The 22,499-nt window shown below is 40.7% G+C and overlaps 2 protein-coding genes across 2 annotated transcripts; both read left to right on the top strand.

Annotated features, from left to right (window-relative positions):
* Positions 1-6,209: 6,209 nt before the first annotated feature.
* Positions 6,210-18,753, top strand: LOC141601485 (uncharacterized). Its single transcript, XM_074421773.1, has 5 exons — positions 6,210-6,612; positions 6,734-7,263; positions 7,409-8,202; positions 17,148-18,492; positions 18,577-18,753. The coding sequence occupies exons 1-5, from the start codon at positions 6,210-6,212 to the stop codon at positions 18,751-18,753; spliced, it is 3,249 nt and encodes a 1,082-aa protein (XP_074277874.1).
* A 99-nt stretch (positions 18,754-18,852) lies between these two features.
* On the top strand, positions 18,853-19,671 carry LOC141601486 (uncharacterized). Its single transcript, XM_074421774.1, has one exon. It carries the CDS (start codon positions 18,853-18,855, stop codon positions 19,669-19,671), a length of 819 nt encoding a protein of 272 aa, XP_074277875.1.
* Positions 19,672-22,499: the final 2,828 nt, after the last annotated feature.

A 22,499-nucleotide genomic window follows, 5' to 3' on the forward strand; every position in this document is an offset into this window, starting at 1 on the left:
GTCAACATACAATATTAGGAAGACAATCTTGCTCCCACTCGACTTGATATATAGACATGGTTCCTCGACCGATCGAGTAAATCCATTTTCTTTTATCACTTGGTCGAAGCGATGATTCCAACTCCTTGATGCTTGCTTAAGTCCATAAATGGAACGCTTAAGCTTGCACACTTTCTTAGGATGCACTGGATCGATGAAACCTTCGGGTTGTACCATGTACAACTCTTCCTCCAAAAAGCCGTTTAAGAAGGCGGTTTTCACGTCCATTTGCCAAATTTCATAGTCATGAAAAGCGGCAATCGCTAAGATAATCCGAATGGAACGCAGCATGACTACGGGTGCAAAAATCTCATCATAGTGCAAACCTGGCACTTGGGTGAAACCTTTAGCAACTAGTCGTGCTTTGTAGATATCTTGTTGACCTTCCACAGAATGCTTTATCTTGTAAAGCCATTTGCATTGAAGGGGACGAACCTTAGCAGGTAAGTCAACAAGATCCCACACGTTGTTCTCATACATGGAGTCCATCTCGGATTGCATGGCCTCAAGCCATAGCTTTGAGTCGAATGGTCATGGCACCTTTATAGGTTGCGGGTTCACTACTTGTTAAGAGTAGAACGTCATCTATGTCATGTTCCTCGACCATACCAATGTATCATGCGGAGGAATAGAGACTCTTCCCGACCTTCTAGGTTCCTCAGAATGTTAACGCAGCCGGGATTGAAGGAATAGGTTCCTCCAATAGTTGCTCGGTATTTGGTTCTGGAACCTCCGACAGATCGAAGGTTCTATCACTCTTTGCATTCTCGAGAAATTCCTTCTCTAAGAATGTCGCACTAGCCGCAACAAAAACACGTTGTTCGGTTGGCGAATAGAAGTAATGACCAAGTGTTCCTTTAGGATAACCTATAAAGTATGTCTTGACCGATCACGGGCCGAGCTTATCCTCGTGTCTCCACTTGACATAAGCCTCGCAGCCCCAAACCCGTATAAAGGACAAGTTAGGGACCGTTCCCTTCCATAGTTCATATGGAGTCTTGTCAACAGCTTTAGACGGACTTCGGTTAAGTATTAGAGCGGCCGACAAAAGAGCATAACCCCATAATGAATCGGGTAAAACCGTGTGACTCATCATGGATCGAACCATATCAAGTAAGGTTCGATTTCTCCGTTCGGACACTCCATTCAATTGAGGTGTTCCAGGTGGAGTTAACTGTAGGGCAATCCCACAGTCCTTGAGGTGTTGATCAAACTCGTGAGAAAGATACTCGCCACCACGATCCGAACGTAGTGTTTTAATCTTTCTACCCAATAGGTTTGTACCCTATTCTCGGTATTCTCTCGAATTTCTCAAAGGATTCACTTTTATGCTTCATTAAGTAGACATAGCCATATCTACTTAAATCGTCCGTGAAAGTGATGAAATACCTATAGCCTTCTCGTGCGGTGATTGACATAGGTCCACATACATCCGTGTGTATGAGTCCTAATAGGTCAGCAGCGCGCATTCCAACACCTTTGAAGGAAATACGAGTCATCTTACCGATGAGACATGATTCACACGTGCCAAATGATTGAAAATCAAAGGCCGAGATAGCTCCATTTTTGATGAGCTGTTTTACGCGTTTCTCATTAATGTGTCCCATACGGCAGTGCCATAGATACGTTTGATCTTTGTCACCAACCTTTAACTTTTTATTCATTACGTGTAATATTTCCGTGGTCTGATCTAAAACATAAATTCCGTTCATGGAGACTGTCTTGCCATAAATCATATCGTGTAAAGAGAAAATGCAAGCATTATTTTCTATTACAAATGAAAAACCAAGTTTGTCAAGTGCGTAAACCGAAATAATGTTTTTCGAAAGACTAGGTACATAATAGCAGTCATATAATGACAACTCAAATCCGCTAGGAAGCTGGATCACATATGTCCCCTTTGAGATGGCAGCCACTCTTGCTCCATTCCCAACACGCAGTTCCACCTCACCCTTTACGAGGGGTTCGATGTTTTGAGCCCCCGCACATGATTACACGAGATGAGAACCACAACCAAGATCAAGTACCCAAGTTCCGTAACTTGCGTGGTTAATCTCAATCATATGAATAAAAGTAGAAGAAGAGGAAGACATACCAACGGGTTTAACACGACCTGCCTTTAAGTCCTCATGATAAACAGGACATGTGCGTCTCCAATGCCCGGTCTTGTGGCAATGATGGCATTCCATGTTTTCATTCTTGCTCTTTGTCGCGCCGGATGAGGTGCTCGACTCACCAGGACCACTCTTTCCCGAACCCGACTTCTTAAACTTCACCTTACCTATCGCTAGGTTTGCACGAGCTTTGCCCTTACCTTTCCCTTTGTTTGACACAACGAGAACATCTTGTTTCATGCTCCCACCGAACTTCATGTCCTTCTCGGCCCGTACGAGGAGGAGTGCAGTTCATGGGGAGTCTTCTTCAAATCATTCATATAGTAATTCGCTCTAAATTGCGAATAACCATCGTGGAGTGAGTGAAGTATGCGGTCGATAACAATGTTCTCGCTGATGTTACAATTAAAGGTCTCCGTTTCTCGACATTCTCAATCATGCCGAGAATGTGTGGGCTAACCGGTTGGCCCTTCCGGAGTCTCGCATCAAAGAAGCGAGTGGTATGCTCATAGGTCACGATTCTCGGTGCTTTCGAGAATTCCTTGGTGAGCGTGGTGAAAATCTTGTTTGCACCATGGGCTATGAAGCGTTTCTGCAAATTGGGTTCCATTGCAAAAATGAGTACGTTTTTAATCGCACCCGCTTCCATACAGAAATCATTAAACTTGGTGATTTCAAGCAGACTCTAGCCGTGGGACCCGGGTTTTTGCCGGGATGGGCTCCAAGAGATATTTGAGCTTCCCGTCAGCAGCGGCAACATTCCGTAATGCCGCCTCCCAGTCCGCGAAGTTTGATCCATCATTCTTGATCGAGTAGACTGATTCATCTGATTCATGAAGATCCGAAGCCAGGACTCACGGTCCAATGTGGCACTTGGCATTGGGTTATCAGTAGAACCAGCCATTTGTTATTAGCAGTTTAAAAGTTCGTGATCTACACTGAAAAAGAAAGAAAAACAAAACGAAATAAGCAACTCATCGAGGTGATTTAAGTCTATTTAAAATTAATTTTAACATGTAGACTCAATGCACTTGCATAATTGATCTCCCTCAAGAATGATACAAGTGATCCCAAGACTCAATTTCTGTAAATTGATAAGCCAACTGTTTAGCTAATTCTTCCGGAAGAACTCTTGGTCGATAGATTTCCGTAAATCCTATCTATAGTCCACCATAGTCACAGGATCGTACGAGTGACCATAGTGTTGAGATAAAATAGGTCAATCGGTTCCAACTTACCCGACGTAGAAGGGGTCATAGTATGCCTACCGACGAAGAAGGGACTCATTGGAGTTTGACCTATAAAGACCGTTCTCAATTTTGGTTTATACGAGGAAGATCCCATCAACTTAATTATAATTCATTTTAAGTGAACGAATAACTAGCGTCTGCGTGAATGAATCAATTTAGGTGATGGCTTAAAATCGTGTGACATGAGAATGTCAATGAAAACTAACTCGTGACCTCTATATGTGTCAGTTTTCATGCAATAATTAGGTGGTTTGATTTTTAGGCGGAATATGATGCATATTATCGTTACGAAAAATAAATAAATGAATGCAATACGTAAAAATAAATTCCTAGTGTGGCCTATCCTAATAAAAAGAACATAAAACAACTTTGGAATCCACCGTTGGACCCGAGAAGCTTGTCTTGATGTTCCATCTTGATCCAAGTAGCGGGAGTGAGCATCCGGTCTCCGTCTTTAGTCTTCTCAAAAATTACAATTTGAAATTTACAAATATAAACCTATTTACATTCTAAATAAAAACTGTAATTATAAGAAATAAAAAGGAGATGCGAGATCTCAAAATACAACCAAGACCGTGTTCCATCATTACGGTAACACGTTCTACTAAGGCCACACTAAGTTACAACCGGTTGCAAAATTAAATAAATACGTAATAAATAGCATTCAAAATAAATAAGAACGATAAATAAAATGCATCAACTAAAAATAAAATTTATTCGTGACATAATTCCGTAATTATGTTAAATTTATCCAAACCACCAAAGATAATTAAAATTATGTGACAAAACCGCTTCATCAACTTAATTTTAATTCGATATAATCCGTTACTTTAAATTGTTTTAAAGTAATTTAATTGTTCGTGGGTGAACCGTTTCACCATCAAGCGAGAGAATAAAAAAAACGTTTTATGCTATAAAGAGGCCGAAAAAAAAACAGAAATTTTTTTTTTTTTCTCGTCTTGCTGTACGTGAACAAGTAAGATACCAAAAATTTTTTTTTTTTTTTTTTTAAATCTTTGTGATAAACCGAGAGCATTAAAAATCCAAAAAAAAATTTACACGGCTCAAAATCGTGAGCAACTAAAGATCAAAACAAAACGGTTTGATTAAAACACAATTGCAATTTATTCTAATCCGGATTAAAACAAAATACAATTGTAACATCTTCAACATATTGCAATCATTATCGTTAAAATTACAACATGCGAAGAACGATTGAAAACAAGAGATCGAACGATCTAACAAAATTGTGTGGCACGCATAACGATGCAAAAAAAAACAGAAAAACAGGCCGTGAATCAAGAAGGCCACACGGTTTTCTAAAAAAAATAGCCACACGAAATTTTATGCAATCATTTTGATCGATCTTTAACATATTGCAATGAATATCGATTACAATACAATATGCAAAGATCGAAATGAAAACAAAACAAAATCACAACCAACAACCGTGTACATGGACACGGTTCCCAATGATCCAAAAAAAAACGCAGCAACAACAAGAAAGAAAAATTCTGCCGTGTAAAAACAGGTGCTGCCGAGACAATTTTTTTGAACAAAAATCATCGATTCATTTCGTTTAAAGAAAATTACATAGGAAAAATTTACGTGGCCTCGCTCTGATACGACTTGTGGGGTAATATCCGTATAATACCCTTTAATTATAGGATTATAACGCAAAATTCATATGTAATTTTAGTCATAAAACGAAAATAACAAGTAAACGATAAAGATTAGAAATAACCTTCGGTCCTAGTGCAATAAGGCAATGAGAGATCAAATTAGACCTCCTCCTAAACGATGCATCCAAGATAGTCCGAGATATGTCCTTGTGCTAGATCAAATCCTCTAATTGCCTTTGCAATATTGAGAGGATTGTTTTTGTGAGTTGTGTTGGATGTGAGATCCGAGTTCTGAGAGGCACAATTCCCAAAACCCTAATTTTGATTAGCAAATGATCAATTAGGTTAGACAAGAGGAGAAGCTCCCCTTTTGTCTATGAATGGTTCGGCCAAACCGAGTGAGAGGGAGCCTAATGGGCTTTCTCATTTCCTCTTCATATAAACTAGTGGTCCGAATCCCAATTGCTAAATGTATATGACACGGTCGATTATAATCGTTATCGGTTATCGGAAATTAAGGCATCAACTAATAATACGGGTTTTTGAATGATTAATACATGTCCGACAAAAAAAAGATATTGTATAATTATATTCAATATACATTTAAATAAATATAAAACGTTTATATTCAATTTTACGAATTAACTGGTTAATTCGCCTTAGCCCATAATATTTAATCCGTATTAAATATAATATCTCAACATCACATTTTGACTAAATATTAGTCAAATACCTCGAACTAACCGGTTAGTCAAAATTGGCATCTACATGATGTATTTTCATCTCGTCACGTCTCTCAAACGTATCCTATAGGTGTGACTTTTAGGGACCAGTTGATCACCGCCATCTGTATGACAATAACGTCAAACTTATCTAGCAAGCCAACCGTTATTGATAAACGTGGATCAACTGATAATAATACCAAAAGTATGCCCTTTGATCCTTTTAGAGATTTATAAGTCCTTGCACTAACTGTTAAGGACACCAACCCCAACAAGCTCCCACTTGTCCGTACAAGTGTATGTGCAATGACGTTATCCGCACTAACTGGAGGACACAAGCTCCAACAAAAAGGTTATACAACTGCCAGAGTCCAAGAGACCTGACCAGGCTAACAAGACAAGTGATCCCAACTATTGTCGCTATCATAGACTGGTAAGTCATCCCCTTGAAAAGTGTATAACATGAAAGAGAAAATTATGCGCTCTCCAGGAGACGGAAAAATTATCCTTGACTTGGATGAAACAGCAACTACAAATAAAACTACTGCAGTATTGGAGCAGCATGAGGAACACGAGGAGCCAACGACGCATTGTGGGTGGGATGTATGCATGTTGCAATTCGAGAGCCTTGAACCTGTTGCTATATGGTTTCAAAAGCCATCTTCATCGACATCCCCAAAAGTAGGATTAGGTCCTCAAGATGAGAAGAATGTAGATGATGTTGACGAAGGGTGGACCTTAGTCACTCGCAAGAAGACAAAGAAACAAGTATGGCAAGCAGTCGAACATGTCCATCATCGACAAAAGCAATCAAAGAAGATGAAGTCCTGCATGTATGATAGGGATAAGAAGTCCAAACAAAGTGGTCAAACCACGTGTCTTGCCTATCAATACGCCTAAGCAAAAATCGTTGAGTCATATTGCTCTAGAAGCATTCCTTCCAAGAGATTTCTTGAACAATGTTACCGTATGTACCATTTCTGCAGTAGGCCATGATGATAAAGAAAAAGTAAAGGAAAATGAAGCAGATGATGCAGATGATGCGGTACCATCACAACAATTGCAATCTTACCCTCAAAAGGAAAATGAAGTTGTAAAGGCTCTCAACACCCTTCCCGCAAATATGGGGTGGAGACAAATCTTTCACCTGCCGAAAGAGAAGCGTCAGATAATACTCCAAGGACTTGATAAACCAGAACTATACGCTGGTAAGAAGAAAGATGTAGGAGAGTTTGCAGAGCAGTCAACACAATGTGTCTCCTGCAATGCAGCCTTGACCTTTTCAGATGAAGATCTTCTTCTTGGTTCCAAGCCTCACAATAGGCCGCTTTATGTGTCAGGCTACATTCGAGGACAAAAAGTCAACAGAATCTTAATAGATGGAGGCTCAGGAGTAAATCTCATGCCCAAAGCAACCATGAAAGAGCTAGGCATCACGGTTGATGAACTTTCTAGCAGTCGAACAGTAATTCACGGTTTCAACTTAAATGGAGAGCGGGCTATTGGCATGATTCGTGTAAGCCTTAGCATGTGCGACTTGTCATCTGAAACACTCTTCCATGCATGTCATCGAGGCCAAGACATCCTTCAAGTTATTATTAGGTCGACCATGGAAACATGAAAATGGAGTCGTTGCATCAACCCTCCATCAATGCTTGAAGTATTATCGCGGCGGTGAAAGGAAGATAAATGGAGACGCCAAACCTTTCACTGAGGCTGACTCTTTTTTCGCTGACGCAAAGTTCTTTGAGGAAAATGGTACTTCTAGTGAGTTCATGGCAACTACCATTTCTTCAACTGGAAAAGGAGGTAAGCTGAAAGAGAATACCAAAAAAGATGTTGTTACGAGTCATGTTAAAGAAAATGATAAGCAAGATATAGACAACGCTAGTAAAGCATCTACTCCCGTTACATCACCCAAGAAGCAAGAAATGCCACAGAAGTCTACCTCGCCAGTATTGCGGTATATTCCCAAGTCTCGCCGCAAAGAAGGAGATAGTCCTTTTGCAGAATGTCTAACAAATAGAGATCTTAAAGACAAAAGTAAACCAAGCCCAATGATCAAGCAAGAATGGATGGCGAAAGTCACCACACGTCTTCCAAGTTCAAACCAAATGAAAGTTATGAGACCTCCTCCAGTCGATTTTGTCTGTTCATCAAACCAATCATCAAGCGATCAGAATGTGGGAATATTTGATTCCAACGCATATAAACTACTGGCAAAGGCAGGTTACGACTTTACAAAACCAACTCCGCTTGGGAAAGTTGTAGAAGTTGAACCATATGGGCTTAACAAAACGCAACAGGCGTTGTTCAAGCAAGAAGGAAGCTTTATAGAGACTAAAGCGGGGCTTGGTTATAAGTTTCCCACACCCGTGAAGATCAGTGCTCGTAGGAACAGAACTGCTACATCTTCACAACATATCACATTGGAAGAGGCTGAGAAGAATGAAATGTGGGTAAATATCCGTATAATACCCTTTAAATTTAGGACTATAACGTAAATTTAACATGTGAATATCGTCATAAAACATAAATACAATATAGAAATGATAAGGAATTAGAATCAACCTCGGGTCCTTATAGTGCGGCGTAAAGAACAGAAATCAACAGAGATTCCCTCCTAATTGTTGCACCCAAGATTTGTCCGAGATATGCCCTTGTGCTAGAATGTGTTCTCCGATTGCCTTGCAATATAGGGAGAACTTGTTGTGAGTTTTTCTCGAGATGTGAGATCTCAGTTTCAGAGAAAAATTAATCTCCAAAACCCTAATGTATTTTCGCAAATGACCATTAGGTTACAAAGAGGAGAGACTCCCTCTTTGTATGGTTCGGCCGTGAGCTTCTTTTGGGGAGAGTGGGCTTTCCACTTTCTCTTATTTTTAACTCATGGTACGATCCGAAGTGCTAAATGTATATAACACGTTCTGATTATAAACTGTTATCGGTTATCGGAAATTAAGGCATCAACTAATAATACGGGTTAGCTGAATTATTAATACGTGTCCGACAAAACAGTATTGTATAATTATATTCAATATACATTAATCAAATATAAAACGCTTATATTTAATTTTACGAATTAACTGGTTAATTCGCCTTAGCCCATAACATTTAATCCGTATTAAATATAATATCTCAACATCACATTTTGACTAATTACTAGTCAAAATAACTCGGACTAACTGGTTAGTCAATTTTGGCATCTACATGACAGTATTTTCATACCGTCACATCTCTCGAACGTATCCTATAGGTGTGACTTTTAGGGACGATTGATCACCGCCATCGTATGACAATAACGTCAAACTTATCTAGCAAGCCAACCGTTATTGATAAACGTGGATCAACTGATAATAATACCAAAAGTATGCCCTTTGATCCTTTTAGAGGTTTATAAGTCCTTGCACTAACTGTTAAGGACACCAACCCCAACAAGCTCCCACTTGTCCGTACAAGTGTATGTGCAATGACGTTATCCGCACTAACTGGAGGACACAAGCTCCAACAAACTCCCACTTGTCCGTACAAGTGTATGTGCGATAACCGATTCTCATATTCATTTAAAATTTCTCCCACTCAATGTAAAACAATTTGTAGATCCGGATCCACAAAGGTCGTATTTTACAATCGATCTGTATCTAGAGTGGTTTCCCCGACTAGAGAGTAACTTAACTGATAAAACGAATCTGTATCCGAGCATGGCCATGCATTTCGATTCTGACTCCTCGAGTGGCCCCGAGAAATATCGAGTACGATAAAGGCTGAATATTTCCTTCAACTCGACTCCTTCCGATCTAAGCACAGCATGAAATGACCCAGAAAAAAATCTACTTGGCCCCCTGTTACGGATGACCGTGAGAAAGAAACCAAAGTCACCCAAAATCTGCCGTAGTCTCAAGAGACAGTCGATAGTCAAAAGATTCGACTCTAAGGATCACCATGGAAGTCCTATCCACGACAGGGCAGCAAATGTTATAAAACATTTAGGACTCCACGTCGATGTCACAATGGTGTCCTACGAAATATCCGTATAAATCGCCTCTGTGATTGGTCAGTCAACTGGTTGACTTATGGCTCGTTGAACCCACCATCAACCAACGTCACAAAATAATTGCCAGAGTTATCAGCTCATGTGGGCAATTAAGGACTAAAAATATAATGTTTGTTCAGTTCACTTTGTGGTGTTCAAAATTGTCGTACAATTCCACATGAAAAACAACATATATATAAAATATCAAAACGATGATGTCGTATAGAGTACAAAGGAGAATGAATCTAATCCATAAAAGAGTACTACAACTTAGGAACACGTTTGATTCCCATGGAATTTACGTGCCCTTCATGCTTATCTTGTCGTAATGCTTTAGTGAGAGGATCTGCTATGTTATCATCTGTAGCAATCTTTTCTATCACTACTTCCTTTTGCTCCACGTAATCTCGGATTAGATGAGCTTTTCGTTGTACATGTCTAGATTTGTTGCTAGACTTTGGCTCCTTAGCTTGGAAGATGGCACCACTATTGTCGCAATAGATGGTGATCGGGTCATTCGAACTAGGCACTACGGAGAGCCCATGTAAGAATTGACGCATCCATATCGCTTCCTTTGTAGCTTCAGACGCGGCATAGTACTCGGACTCGTCGTAGAATCTTTGTAACAGATTTGTTTCGAACTCTTCCGGTGATTGATCAGCGCCATTAAGAGTAAAAACGAATCAGGATCGAGATTTCGAGTCATATCGATCCGTTTGGAAGCTAGCATCACAGAACCGGTTGCGCATAGCTTTTGAGAGCCTCCATAAGTCAATGCCCAATCTTTAGTCCTCCGGAGGTACTTAAGAATGTTCTTGATAGCCAGCCAATGTGATTCACCTGGATCTTTTTGTTGGAATCGACTTGTCATACTCAATGCATATACCACGTCCGGACGTGTGCATATCATGGCATACATGATTGATCCTATTGCCGAAGCATAAGGAATCCGTGTCATGCGCTCTTTCTCTTCCGGTGTCTCTGGTGCCTGAGACTTGCTCAAATGCACCCCTGGAGCCATAGGAAGGAACCCCTTCTTGGAGTTAGTCATGCTTAATCTCTCTAGGACTTTGTCTATGTAAGACTCGATCGAGAGATAACATCCGTCGTGATCTATCTCGATAGATGCGGATGCCTAGAATTCTTTGTGCCTCTCCCAGATCTTTCATCTGGAAATGGTTTTTCAACCATACTTTCACCGAAGTTAAGAGAGGTATGTCATTCCCAATCAGGAGTATGTCGTCAACATACAATATTAGGAAGACAATCTTGCTCCCACTCGACTTGATATAAAGACATGGTTCCTCGACTGATCGAATGAATCCATTTTCTTTTATCACTTGGTCGAAGCGATGATTCCAACTCCTTGATGCTTGCTTAAGTCCATAAATGGAACGCTTAAGCTTGCACACTTTCTTAGGATGTGCTGGATCGATGAAACCTTCAGGTTGTACCATGTACAACTCTTCCTCCAAAAAGCCGTTTAAGAAGGCGGTTTTCACGTCCATTTGCCAAATTTCATAGTCATGAAAGGCGGCAATCACTAAGATAATCCGAATGGAACGCAGCATGACTACGGGTGCAAAAATCTCATCGTAGTGCAAACCTGGCACTTGGGTGAAACCTTTAGCAACTAGTCGTGCTTTGTAGATATCTTGTTGACCTTCCACAGAATGCTTTATCTTGTAAAGCCATTTGCATTGAAGGGGACGAACCTTAGCAGGTAAGTCAACAAGATCCCATACGTTGTTCTCATACATGGAGTCCATCTCGGATTGCATGGCCTCAAGCCATAGCTTTGAGTCAGAACTAGTCATGGCACCTTTATAGGTTGCGGGTTCACTACTCGTTAAGAGTAGAACGTCATCTATGTCATGTTCCTCGACCATACCAATGTATCTGTCCGGAGGAATAGAGACTCTTCCCGACCTCCTAGGTTCCTCAGGAATGTTAACCGCAGCCGGGATTGAAGGAATAGGTTCCTCCAATAGTTGCTCGGTATTTGGTTCTGGAACCTCCGACAGGTCGAAGGTTCTATCACTCTTTGCATTCTCGAGAAATTCCTTCTCTAAGAATGTCGCACTAGCCGCAACAAAAACACGTTGTTCGGTTGGCGAATAAAAGTAATGACCAAGCGTTCCTTTAGGATAACCTATAAAGTATGTCTTGACCGATCGCGGGCCGAGCTTATCCTCGTGTCTCCACTTGACATAAGCCTCGCAGCCCCAAACCCGTATAAAGGACAAGTTAGGGACCGTTCCCTTCCATAGTTCATATGGAGTCTTGTCAACAGCTTTAGACGGACTTCGGTTAAGTATTAGAGCGGCTGACAAAAGAGCATAACCCCACAATGAATCAGGTAAAATCGTGTGACTCATCATGGATCGAACCATATCAAGTAGTGTTCGATTTCTCCGTTCGGACACACCATTCAACTGAGGTGTTCCAGATGGAGTTAACTGTAGGGCAATCCCACAGTCCTTTAGGTGTCGATCAAACTCGTGAGAAAGATACTCGCCACCACGATCTGAACGTAGTGTTTTAATCTTTATACCTAATAGGTTCTGTACCCTATTCTGGTATTCCTTGAATTTCTCAAAGGATTCACTTTTGTGCTTCATTAAGTAGACATAGCCATATCTACTTAAATCGTCCGTGAAAGTGATGAAATACCTATAGCCTTCTCGTGCGGTGATTGACATAGGACCACATACATCCGTGTGTATGAGCCCTAATAGGTCAGCAGCGCGCATTCCAACACCTTTGAAGGAAATCCGAGTCATCTTACCGATGAGACATGATTCACACGTGCCAAATGATTGAAAATCAAAGGCCGAGATAGCTCCATTCTTGATGAGCTGTTTAACGCGTTTCTCATTAATGTGTCCCATACGGCAGTGCCATAGATACGTTTGATCTTTGTCACCAGCCTTTAACCTTTTATTCATTACGTGTAATATTTCCGTGGTCTGATCTAAAACATAAATTCCGTTCATGGAGACGCCTTGTCAGTAAATCATATCGTGTAATGAGAAAATGCAAGTATTATTTTCTATTACAAATGAAAAACCAAGTTTATCAAGTGCGAAACCGAAATAATGTTTTTCGAAAGACTAGGTACATAATAGCAGTCATATAATGACAACTCAAATCCACCGGGAAGCCGGATCACATATGTCCCCTTTGAGATGGCTACTCTTGCTCCATTCCCAACACGCAGTCCACCTCACCCTTTACGAGGGTTCGATGTTTCGGAGCCCCCGCACATGATTACACAGATGAGAACCACAACCAGTATCAAGTACCCAAGTTCCGTAACTTGCGTGGTTAATCTCAATCATATGAATAAAAGTAGAAGAAGAAGACATACCAACGGGTTTTACACGACCGCTTTTAAGTCCTCATGATAAACAGGACATGTGCGTCTCCAATGCCCGGTCTTGTGGCAATGATGGCATTCCATGTTTTCATTCTTGCTCTTTTTCGCGCTTTGATGAGGTGCTCGACTCACCAGGCCCACTCTTACCCGAACCCGACTTCTTGAACTTCGCCTTACCTACTCGCTAGATTTGCACGAGCTTTGCCCTTACCTTTCCCTTTGTTTGACACAACGAGAACATCTTGTTTCATGCTCCCACTGAACTTCATGTCCTTCTCGGTGTGTACGAGAAGGGAGTGCAGTTCATGGGGAGTTTTCTTCAAATCATTCATATAGTAATTCGCTCTAAATTGCGAATAACCATCGTGGAGTGAGTGAAGTATGCGGTCGATAACAATGTTCTCGCTGATGTTGCAATTAAAGGTCTCCGACTTCTCGACATTCTCAATCATGCTTTGAGAATGTGTGGGCTAACTGGTTGGCCCTTTCGAGTCTCGCATCAAAGAAGCGAGTGGTATGCTCATAGGTCACGATTCTCGGTGCTTTCGAGAATTCCTTGGTGAGCGTGGTGAAAATCTTGTTTGCACCATGGGCTATGAAGCGTTTCGGCAAATTGGGTTCCATTGCAAAAATGAGTACGTTTTTAATCGCACCCGCTTCCATACATAAATCATTAAACTTGGTGATTTCAGCAGCTCTAGCCGTGGGACCTGGGTTTTGCCGGGATGGGCTCCAAGAGATATTTGAGCTTCCCGTCGCCAGCGGCGGCATTCCGTAATGCCGCCTCCCGTCCGCGAAGTTTGATCCATCATTCTTGATCGAGTAGACCGATTCATCCGATTCATGAAGATCCGAAGCCAGGACTCACGGTCCAATGTGGCACTTGGCATTGGGTTATCGTAGAACCAGACCATTTGTTATTAGCGATTAAAAACGTGATCTACACTGAAAAAGAAAGAAAAACAAAACGAAATAAGCAACTCATCGAGGTGATTTAAGTCTATTTAAAATTCATTTTAACATGTAGACTCTCGCACTTGCATAATTGATCTCCCTCAAGAATGATACAAGTGATCCCAAGACTCAATTTCCGTAAATTGATAAGCCAACTGTTTAGCTAATTCTTCAGGAAGAACTCTTGGTCGATAGATTTCCGTAAATCCTATCTATAGTCCACCATAGTCACAGGATCGTACGAGTGACCATAGTGTTGAGATAAAATAGGTCAATCGGTTCCAACTTACCCGACGTAGAGGGGGTCATATTATGCCTACCGACGAAGAAGGGACTCATTGGAGTTTGACCTATAAAGACCGTTCTCAATTTTGGTTTATACGAGGAAGATCCCATCAACTAAGTTTTAATTCATTTTAAGTGAACGAATAACTAGCGTCTGTCGTGAATGAATTAATTCAGATGATGGCTTTAAAACGTGTGACATGAGAATGTCAATGAAAACTAACTCGTGACCTCTATATGTGTCAGTTTTCATGCAATAAATAGGTGGTTTGGTTTTTAGGCGGAAAATGATGCATATTATCGTTGCGAAAAAATAAATAAAAGAATGCAATACGTAAATAAAAAGGTCCTAGTGTGGCCTATCCTAGTATAAGAACATAATACAACTTTGGAATCCACCGTTGGACCCGAAAGGCTTGTCTTGATGTTCCATCTTGATCCAAGTAGCGGGAGTGAGCATCCGGTCTCCATCTTTGGTCTTCTCAAAATTACAATCGAAATTACAAAATATAAACCTATTTACATTCTAATTAAAACTGTAATTACAAGTGAAAAATCCAAGACGGAGATACGAGATCTCAAAATACAACCAAGACCGTGTTCCATCATTACGGTAACACGTTCTACTAAGGCCACACTAAGTTACAACTGATTGTAAAAATAAATACTTAATAAAAGGCATTCACGGCATTCATAATTAACGATAAATAAAAATGCATCAACTAAAAACAAATTCATTCGTGACATAATTCCGTAATTATGTTAAATTTATCCAAACCACCTCTTAATGATCAAAATTCATGTGATAAAACCGCTTCTATCATTTAATTTTAATCCATTACAATCCGTTACTTTAAATACGCTTTAAAATAACTTAATGGTACGTGTGTGAACCGTTTCACAATCATAGCGAGTGTACAATATCCGTATAATGTACATCTTGTAGCCAAAAGAAAATTTAAAGCAAAAGGAATAAATTTTCAAAGCTGTTAAAACAGAAATTCCTCGATCCAGGGACACAGGTGCTCGATCGAGGAACGAAAGGGCTCGATCGACTGAAGTGCAAGTCGATCGAGAGGGTTGCCAAACAGAAAGTGCTCGATCGACTAAACTGGTGGTCGATCGAGTACCTTTATCAGCAAATCTTACTCGATCGAGTACGAGGACAACTCGATCGAGCAGTAGGGTTTTGAAAAGGGGTCGATCGAGTACAAAGGGGACTCGATCGAGCAAAAACAAGAGAAATAGCACTCGATCGAGTAGAAATACGCTCGATCGAATGCAAACATGGCTGAAAATTCAAAACCCTCGTGAAAACAGTTTGTCGAGACAAAATCAATTGCAATTTTGATCAAAAACGCATCAAAACAATTGAACAATTGACAAAACTTGACATGTTGCTATAATCTCCGTATAAAATAACAACATGTAAGAGAACAAATCGAAAATACAACCCAAGACAGCCGTGTAAAACAGCCGCACGGTTTTCAATGCACAAAATCATCGTTTCAAAACCGTTTTATGAAAAACACATGGAAAAATTTACGTGGCCTCGCTCTGATACCACTTGTGGGTAAATATCCGTATAATACCCTTTAAATTTAGGACTATAACGTAAATTTAACATGCGAATATCGTCATAAAACATAAATACAATATAGAAACGATAAGGAATTAGAATCAACCTCGGGTCCTTATAGTGCGGCGTAAAGAACAGAAATCAACAGAGATTCCCTCCTAATTGTTGCACCCAAGATTTGTCCGAGATATGCCCTTGTGCTAGAACGTGTTCTCCGATTGCCTTGCAATATAGGGAGAACTTGTTGTGAGTTTTTCTCGAGATGTGAGATCTCAGTTTCAGAGAAAAATTAATCTCCAAAACCCTAATGTATTTTCGCAAATGACCATTAGGTTACAAAGAGGAGAGACTCCCTCTTTGTATGGTTCGGCCGTGAGCTTCTTTTGGGGAGAGTGGGCTTTCCACTTTCTCTTATTTTTAACTCATGGTACGATCCGAAGTGCTAAATGTATATAACACGTTCTGATTATAAACTGTTATCGGTTATCGGAAATTAAGGCATCAACTAATAATACGGGTTAGCTGAATTATTAATACGTGTCCTAAAAAAAAAGTATTGTATAATTATATTCAATATACATTAATCAAATATAAAACGCTTATATTTAATTTTACGAATTAACTGGTTAATTCGCCTTAGCCCATAATATTTAATCCGTATTAAATATAATATCTCAACATCACATTTTGACTAATTACTAGTCAAAATAACTCGGACTAACTGGTTAGTCAATTTTGGCATCTACATGACAGTATTTTCATACCGTCACATCTCTCGAACGTATCCTATAGGTGTGACTTTTAGGGACCAGTTGATCACCGCCATCTGTATGACAATAACGTCAAACTTATCTAGCAAGCCAACCGTTATTGATAAACGTGGATCAACTGATAATAATACCAAAAGTATGCCCTTTGATCCTTTTAGAGGTTTATAAGTCCTTGCACTAACTGTTAAGGACACCAACCCCAACATGAAACATAAGACATTAAAAGACCATAAACATCTTCAGTCTTCAACAGGATAAGTCCACCTGCACAGAGAGCCCGTCCTTCTGTATTCGACAGGTTGGGGAGACCGAGCTCTACAACAAATCCTCCGTATGTCTTCACTCGACTGGATAAATGAGAAGCAAGTGAAGTTAAGTCAACCCCTCTGCCATGTACAAGAAAGAAAGGTGCATTAAGTGATCGTTTAGGTGTTCGTTCAAATACGGTCTTCACTCATTTAGAAGCCTCCAATAATGATAGTGGTAAGACTCTTCTGTGCTCAACTTCCGTGGAAGAAAACGATGAAGAAGTAAGCATAAGTGATGACTTGAGAAGCGCAATACCCTCTCGCATGAAGCGTTTGCAAGTGGTGGACATCATCCAGCATGAGCCACTAAAAGCACGAAGACGAGTACTAGTTCTCACTGGTCTCTCCTCAAATAATGTTGAAGAGTGTAAACTTCCATCTTCACACTCCCGTGATGCAAAAGACTTGGAAATTGTGACTTCTTATCATATCACTGCAGAAGAGATACCTGATGACAGCGAAGAGGTAGAGGCGACAAGGCACGAAACACTTGAAGACGAGGTACAATCAACCGTAGATGATTTAAAAGAACTAAACCTAGGAACTGATGAGGATCCTCGTCCAATCTACGTCAGTGCTCTGTTGACTAAAGAGGAAGAAGAGGAATACTACAAATTGTTGGTTGAGTACAAGGACGTCTTCGCTTGGAGCTACAAGGAAATGCCTGGACTAAGCCCAAAAATTGCAGTTCATCGATTAGCAATCAGAAAAGGAATCAGTCCTAGAAAGCAATCTCAACGTCGCTTTAGGACGGAGCTTATACCTGAAATCGAAAAAGAGGTTAACAAACTCATTGAGGCTGAATTTATCCGTGAAGTCAGATATCCTACCTGGATAGCCAACATTGTTCCAGTCAGGAAGAAAAATGGGCAACTACGTGTATGCGTCGACTTCAGAGATCTTAATGATGCATGTCCAAAGGACGGCTTCCCTTTGCCAGTTACAGAGTTGATGATTGACGCAACCACTGGTCACGAAGCACTCTCATTTATGGATTGTACTGCTGGTTACAATCAAATACATATGGCACCTGAAGATCAAGAAGCAACAAGTTTTCGAACCCCAAAAGGAATCTTCTGCTACATGGTCATGTCGTTTGGACTAAAAAATGCTGGGGCCACATATCAGCGAGCAATGCAAAAGATCTTTGATGACATGTTGCATAAAATGATAGAGTGTTATGTCGACGACGTGGTTGTCAAATCAAAGAAAAGAAAAGACCATGTTAAAGACCTACAGACCGTCTTTGAGAGACTTAGAACATGTCAACTCAAGATGAACCCACTCAAGTGTGCATTCGGCGTCACATCCGGGAAGTTCTTGGGGTTCGTGGTAAGGCATAGAGGCATTGAAATCGACCAGATGAAAATCAAAGCTATCAAGGAAATGCCAGAACCAAAGACGTTAAAGGAGCTGCGCGGGTTGCAGGGACGTTTGGCATACATTTGAAGGTTCATCTCTAACCTAGCAGGACGTTGTCAGCCGTTCAGTCATCTCATGAAAAAGGATGCTCCATTTCAGTGGGATGAAAAATGGAAAAATGCTTTTGATAACATCAAGAAGTACTTGGCCAGTGCACCAGTGCTAGGGGCACCAATTCCAGGAAAACCGCTCATTCTATACATCGCCGCACAAGAACGATCGCTGTGGGCAATGTGTGCGCAAGAAATTGAAGACCGCAAGGAGAGAGCACTCTAGTACTTGAGTCGTACCTTGGTTGGAGCTGAATTAAATTACTCTCCCATAGAGAAGATATGTCTTGCTTTGGTGTTCGCCATCCAGAAGTTGAGGCACTACATGCAGGCGCATACCATACACGTGGTCTCAAAAGCTGACCCAATCAAGTACATACTCTCAAGACCAGTCTTATCTGGAAGACTTGCGAAATGGGCAGTGCTACTTAAACAGTATGACTTAGTGTTTGTGTCTCAAAAAGCAGTAAAAGGTCAGGTTATTGCAGATTTCTTCGCTGATCATCCAGTCCCAGCAGAGTGGGAACTTTCAAACGAACTACCAGGAGAAGAAATTTTTTACGTGGACATTTTACCCCCATGGAGAATGTACTTCGACGGTGCTGCAAGGCGAGACGGAGCTGGAGCAGGAGTCGTGTTCATATCTCCGCAAAACCATGTAATGCCATACTCATTTACACTCACACAATTTTGCTCAAATAACGTGGCAGAATACCAAGCTTTGATATTAGGTCTTCAAATGGCAATTGAAGTAAGCGTAAGGGACATGGATATTTACGGAGACTCACAATTGGTGATCAGCCAAGTCCTCGATGAGTATGAGGTAAGAAAGGAAGACTTGATTCCCTACCATCGACAGGCGCTGCAACTGCTTAATCAACTTGACTCCATCAATATTGGTCATGTACCGAGGAGTGCCAATAAGTTGGCTGACGCGCTTGCTAACTTTGCAGCCACTTTGGCACTGGGGGCAGAAGAATCTATGCAAGTGCCAGTCTGCAATCGTTGGGCAATACCTCTACTTGAAACAGTAGAAGATATAGATACAACATATATGATTATCGTCTACACGACTGATGAGGATGACTGGCGCCAACCTATCATCGATTTCTTGGACCACCAAAAATTACCTGATGATCTGTAGATACCTCATTTCTGCACCTCCCGCAAACCACCCGGTGATGATTGGGCCGCATGTTTGATACGCGGAACGATTTGTGACGGTTCGTAAGATTATCTTCAAGTGATTGCTCAAATATTAATGTCTACCTCATGGTTGTCATCTACGTCCCGATACGGTCGTTTTGACAGTAATTAGAGTACATTCGGAGTCCGGGCCTAAAACCGTCTCCATTTTCTGATAACTGTTAAATCCCGAGTCAGAATGTTCGGGAATGTTCCGGATATTTCTATTCCATATTTCACAAATTTTATCTTTTGGTAAATAATATCCCGTAATATTCATATAAGATATTAAGGAAATCGAATTATTTCCGTCCTACCGTAACTCAAACACGGAAATCTTTCTTCAGCAGGAGGAAACCTCCTGGGAATAGACGCAGCAGGTGCTGCGCCTCTTCCAAGAGACGCAGTGGCTGCTGCGCCTCTTCCCAGGCCCTTTCTGCATGTTTTTTCGTATCTTTTTCATATCTTTCCGAGATTCACTTCCAAAGAGTCTCCGAAACCCTAATTCCTTCACGTGATTAGTATAAATAGGAGCTTTCGTTCCTCATATTTCTCACGCGAGTGTCCGCCCTTCTCTTCTCCCTTTGCATTCTAGACTTTGTTCTTACTTATTGGCGCCTACGTGCTTGAACCTTCGACCATGTAAGCTCGGATCTTTCCGGGTACCAGCCTCTCCGTTGCATGACCGACCAATTTGACCAACTACACTTAATCAACTTAATCAATCAATCGTTTTCCTCTTACAAGGGCACTTTCTTTGCATTCGCGTCGAGCATCACTAATCGATATCTTAGTCCTTCTCGTTTCGTCAACATGTAAGTCTGAGGGTGTATAATTCCTCTTTTATTTATTGTTATTTATCTTTTGTATCATCAATTGTAAGGTTTATGTCGAAAATACCTCGTTAAAACCGATTTCTAAAACCCTTTGTTAAAACCTGTTTTTTGCGGATGTCCAGTAGATAACCGTCGAGAAAGGACGCAGCAACTGCTGCGCCTCTTCGAAGGAGCGCAGTTCCTGCTGCGCCTCTTCGTGAGGCTGCCGCAGTTCCTGCTTCCTTTCTGATTCGTTTGTCCTCTGTAATTCGTATTCAAATTCTGTCTTTTGCTTGCTTCGTCTGTTAATTCTTCGTCGTAGTATCATAATAATTCACATATGTTATAATCACCGTCATTCTCATGTTTAATTTGTCATAAATCCGACTTAAATCCCAAATAATCCAATATTTGTGGGTTTTCGTCATTAAGTTCAATTCCGGGTTGTAGAGATTCAATTTGTTCATGTTGGGTTTCTGGAATTCGTCCTTGATATAGTTTAATCTGTCCTTTGTCGTATTCATCTCATATTCGTCATTAATCCATCATATTTAACGTAGTTAATTGACTTAATTCGTAGGACTCATTAATATTTTTCACTTCTATCATTATTTCATCATGTAATTAATCCGTTTGCATCCGTCTCATTCATGTTTTACCGTTTTTATGATCCATTCATATGTTAAATAACATGTTAATCACTTTCATCCGAGTAAATAATTTAATTGACCATTAAAACCACCAATTAACATTAACGGCTTGCAATTACGGCTTCATAGCCAGAACTGAGCCAAGGAACAGACGCAGCGTCTGCTGCGCCTATTCCAAGGGACGCAGCTCTGCTGCGCCTGTTCCTGGCTGAGCTCTGTCCCTGAACTCCGTTTCTGCCTTGACTTAGTTTAATTAGACTACGTATTAACTAACTATTATCCGTATTATCGCCTTCTTTTCTGTTCGCTAATTCTTTCTTTTATTCTTTTTCTCAAATTATCCGTTTTAAAGGTATTTTCGACATAAATCGCCTATCCCAATGTAATTATTGTGATTTTCATTATTGTAATTCATAGTTATTGTATTTGTTTTATTGTTTGTATGTTTTCACATGTAAATCAACATTAAATCCTACTTCGACCCAATTGTTTGCTAAACTAGTTGTTCACCGACTTAGTTAAATCTTCACATGCTAGGATTAAAACTTGGATGTTGCATTGCATGCATATAGCCGACGATATATCAAGTATAAATGATATCCCTAATCATTAGTAGAGGCCGCTATCGAGGCGGGCGGGATTAGGTGTTCGATCAAAAGAGCTTCCTAATACGTACCCTCACCCCTTACTCCAGATATCTGTGAGCACACGTGTTCATTGGCATCCACGAGAGTCATTCTAGACATAGAATGCTAAGGGTAACGATTTCTTAGTGTTCATGTCTCTACTTTGTGTCTTGACATGACACGAGGTATTCGAACGGTTCCAATTTCCCATAAAAATTGGTGGCGACTCCATACAAAATGCAAACGCTTGTTTCGTTTTCACCAAGCGCCCCCGTGGGCGGCCCATATGTCCACAGTTTGGCGACTCATTGGGGATAATACACTTACGTGTAGCCAAGGGTGAAACTTGAACAAGGTTAGGGAATAGTTTGTACAAGACAATTGTCGGTTTTCATAACTCGGTCTTCCTAGATCGTTTAATTCGGCCTTCCTAGGCCCAACCCAACCCATTCGACCAATCGTCCCGTCTAAACGGTCCTAATTCTTATTTGGGCCTAAGGATGGATAGCGATTGACGTCATCCATACCATGATGCTTACTCTTGTTTGTATCAAGGGCCTTCACTACTTGAGGAAATGGACTAGGAATCGGCCTTACTCTTGTTTGGCACGAGCCTCTCCACAGACTTCGGGTTTGATGGTTCGGTATGGCAACCCACACTTTAAACCAAAACCCTTCTAAATGCACTCAGCATCC

Source organism: Silene latifolia, chromosome 9, assembly GCF_048544455.1.
Source record: "Silene latifolia isolate original U9 population chromosome 9, ASM4854445v1, whole genome shotgun sequence".
Lineage (NCBI taxonomy): Eukaryota > Viridiplantae > Streptophyta > Magnoliopsida > Caryophyllales > Caryophyllaceae > Silene > Silene latifolia.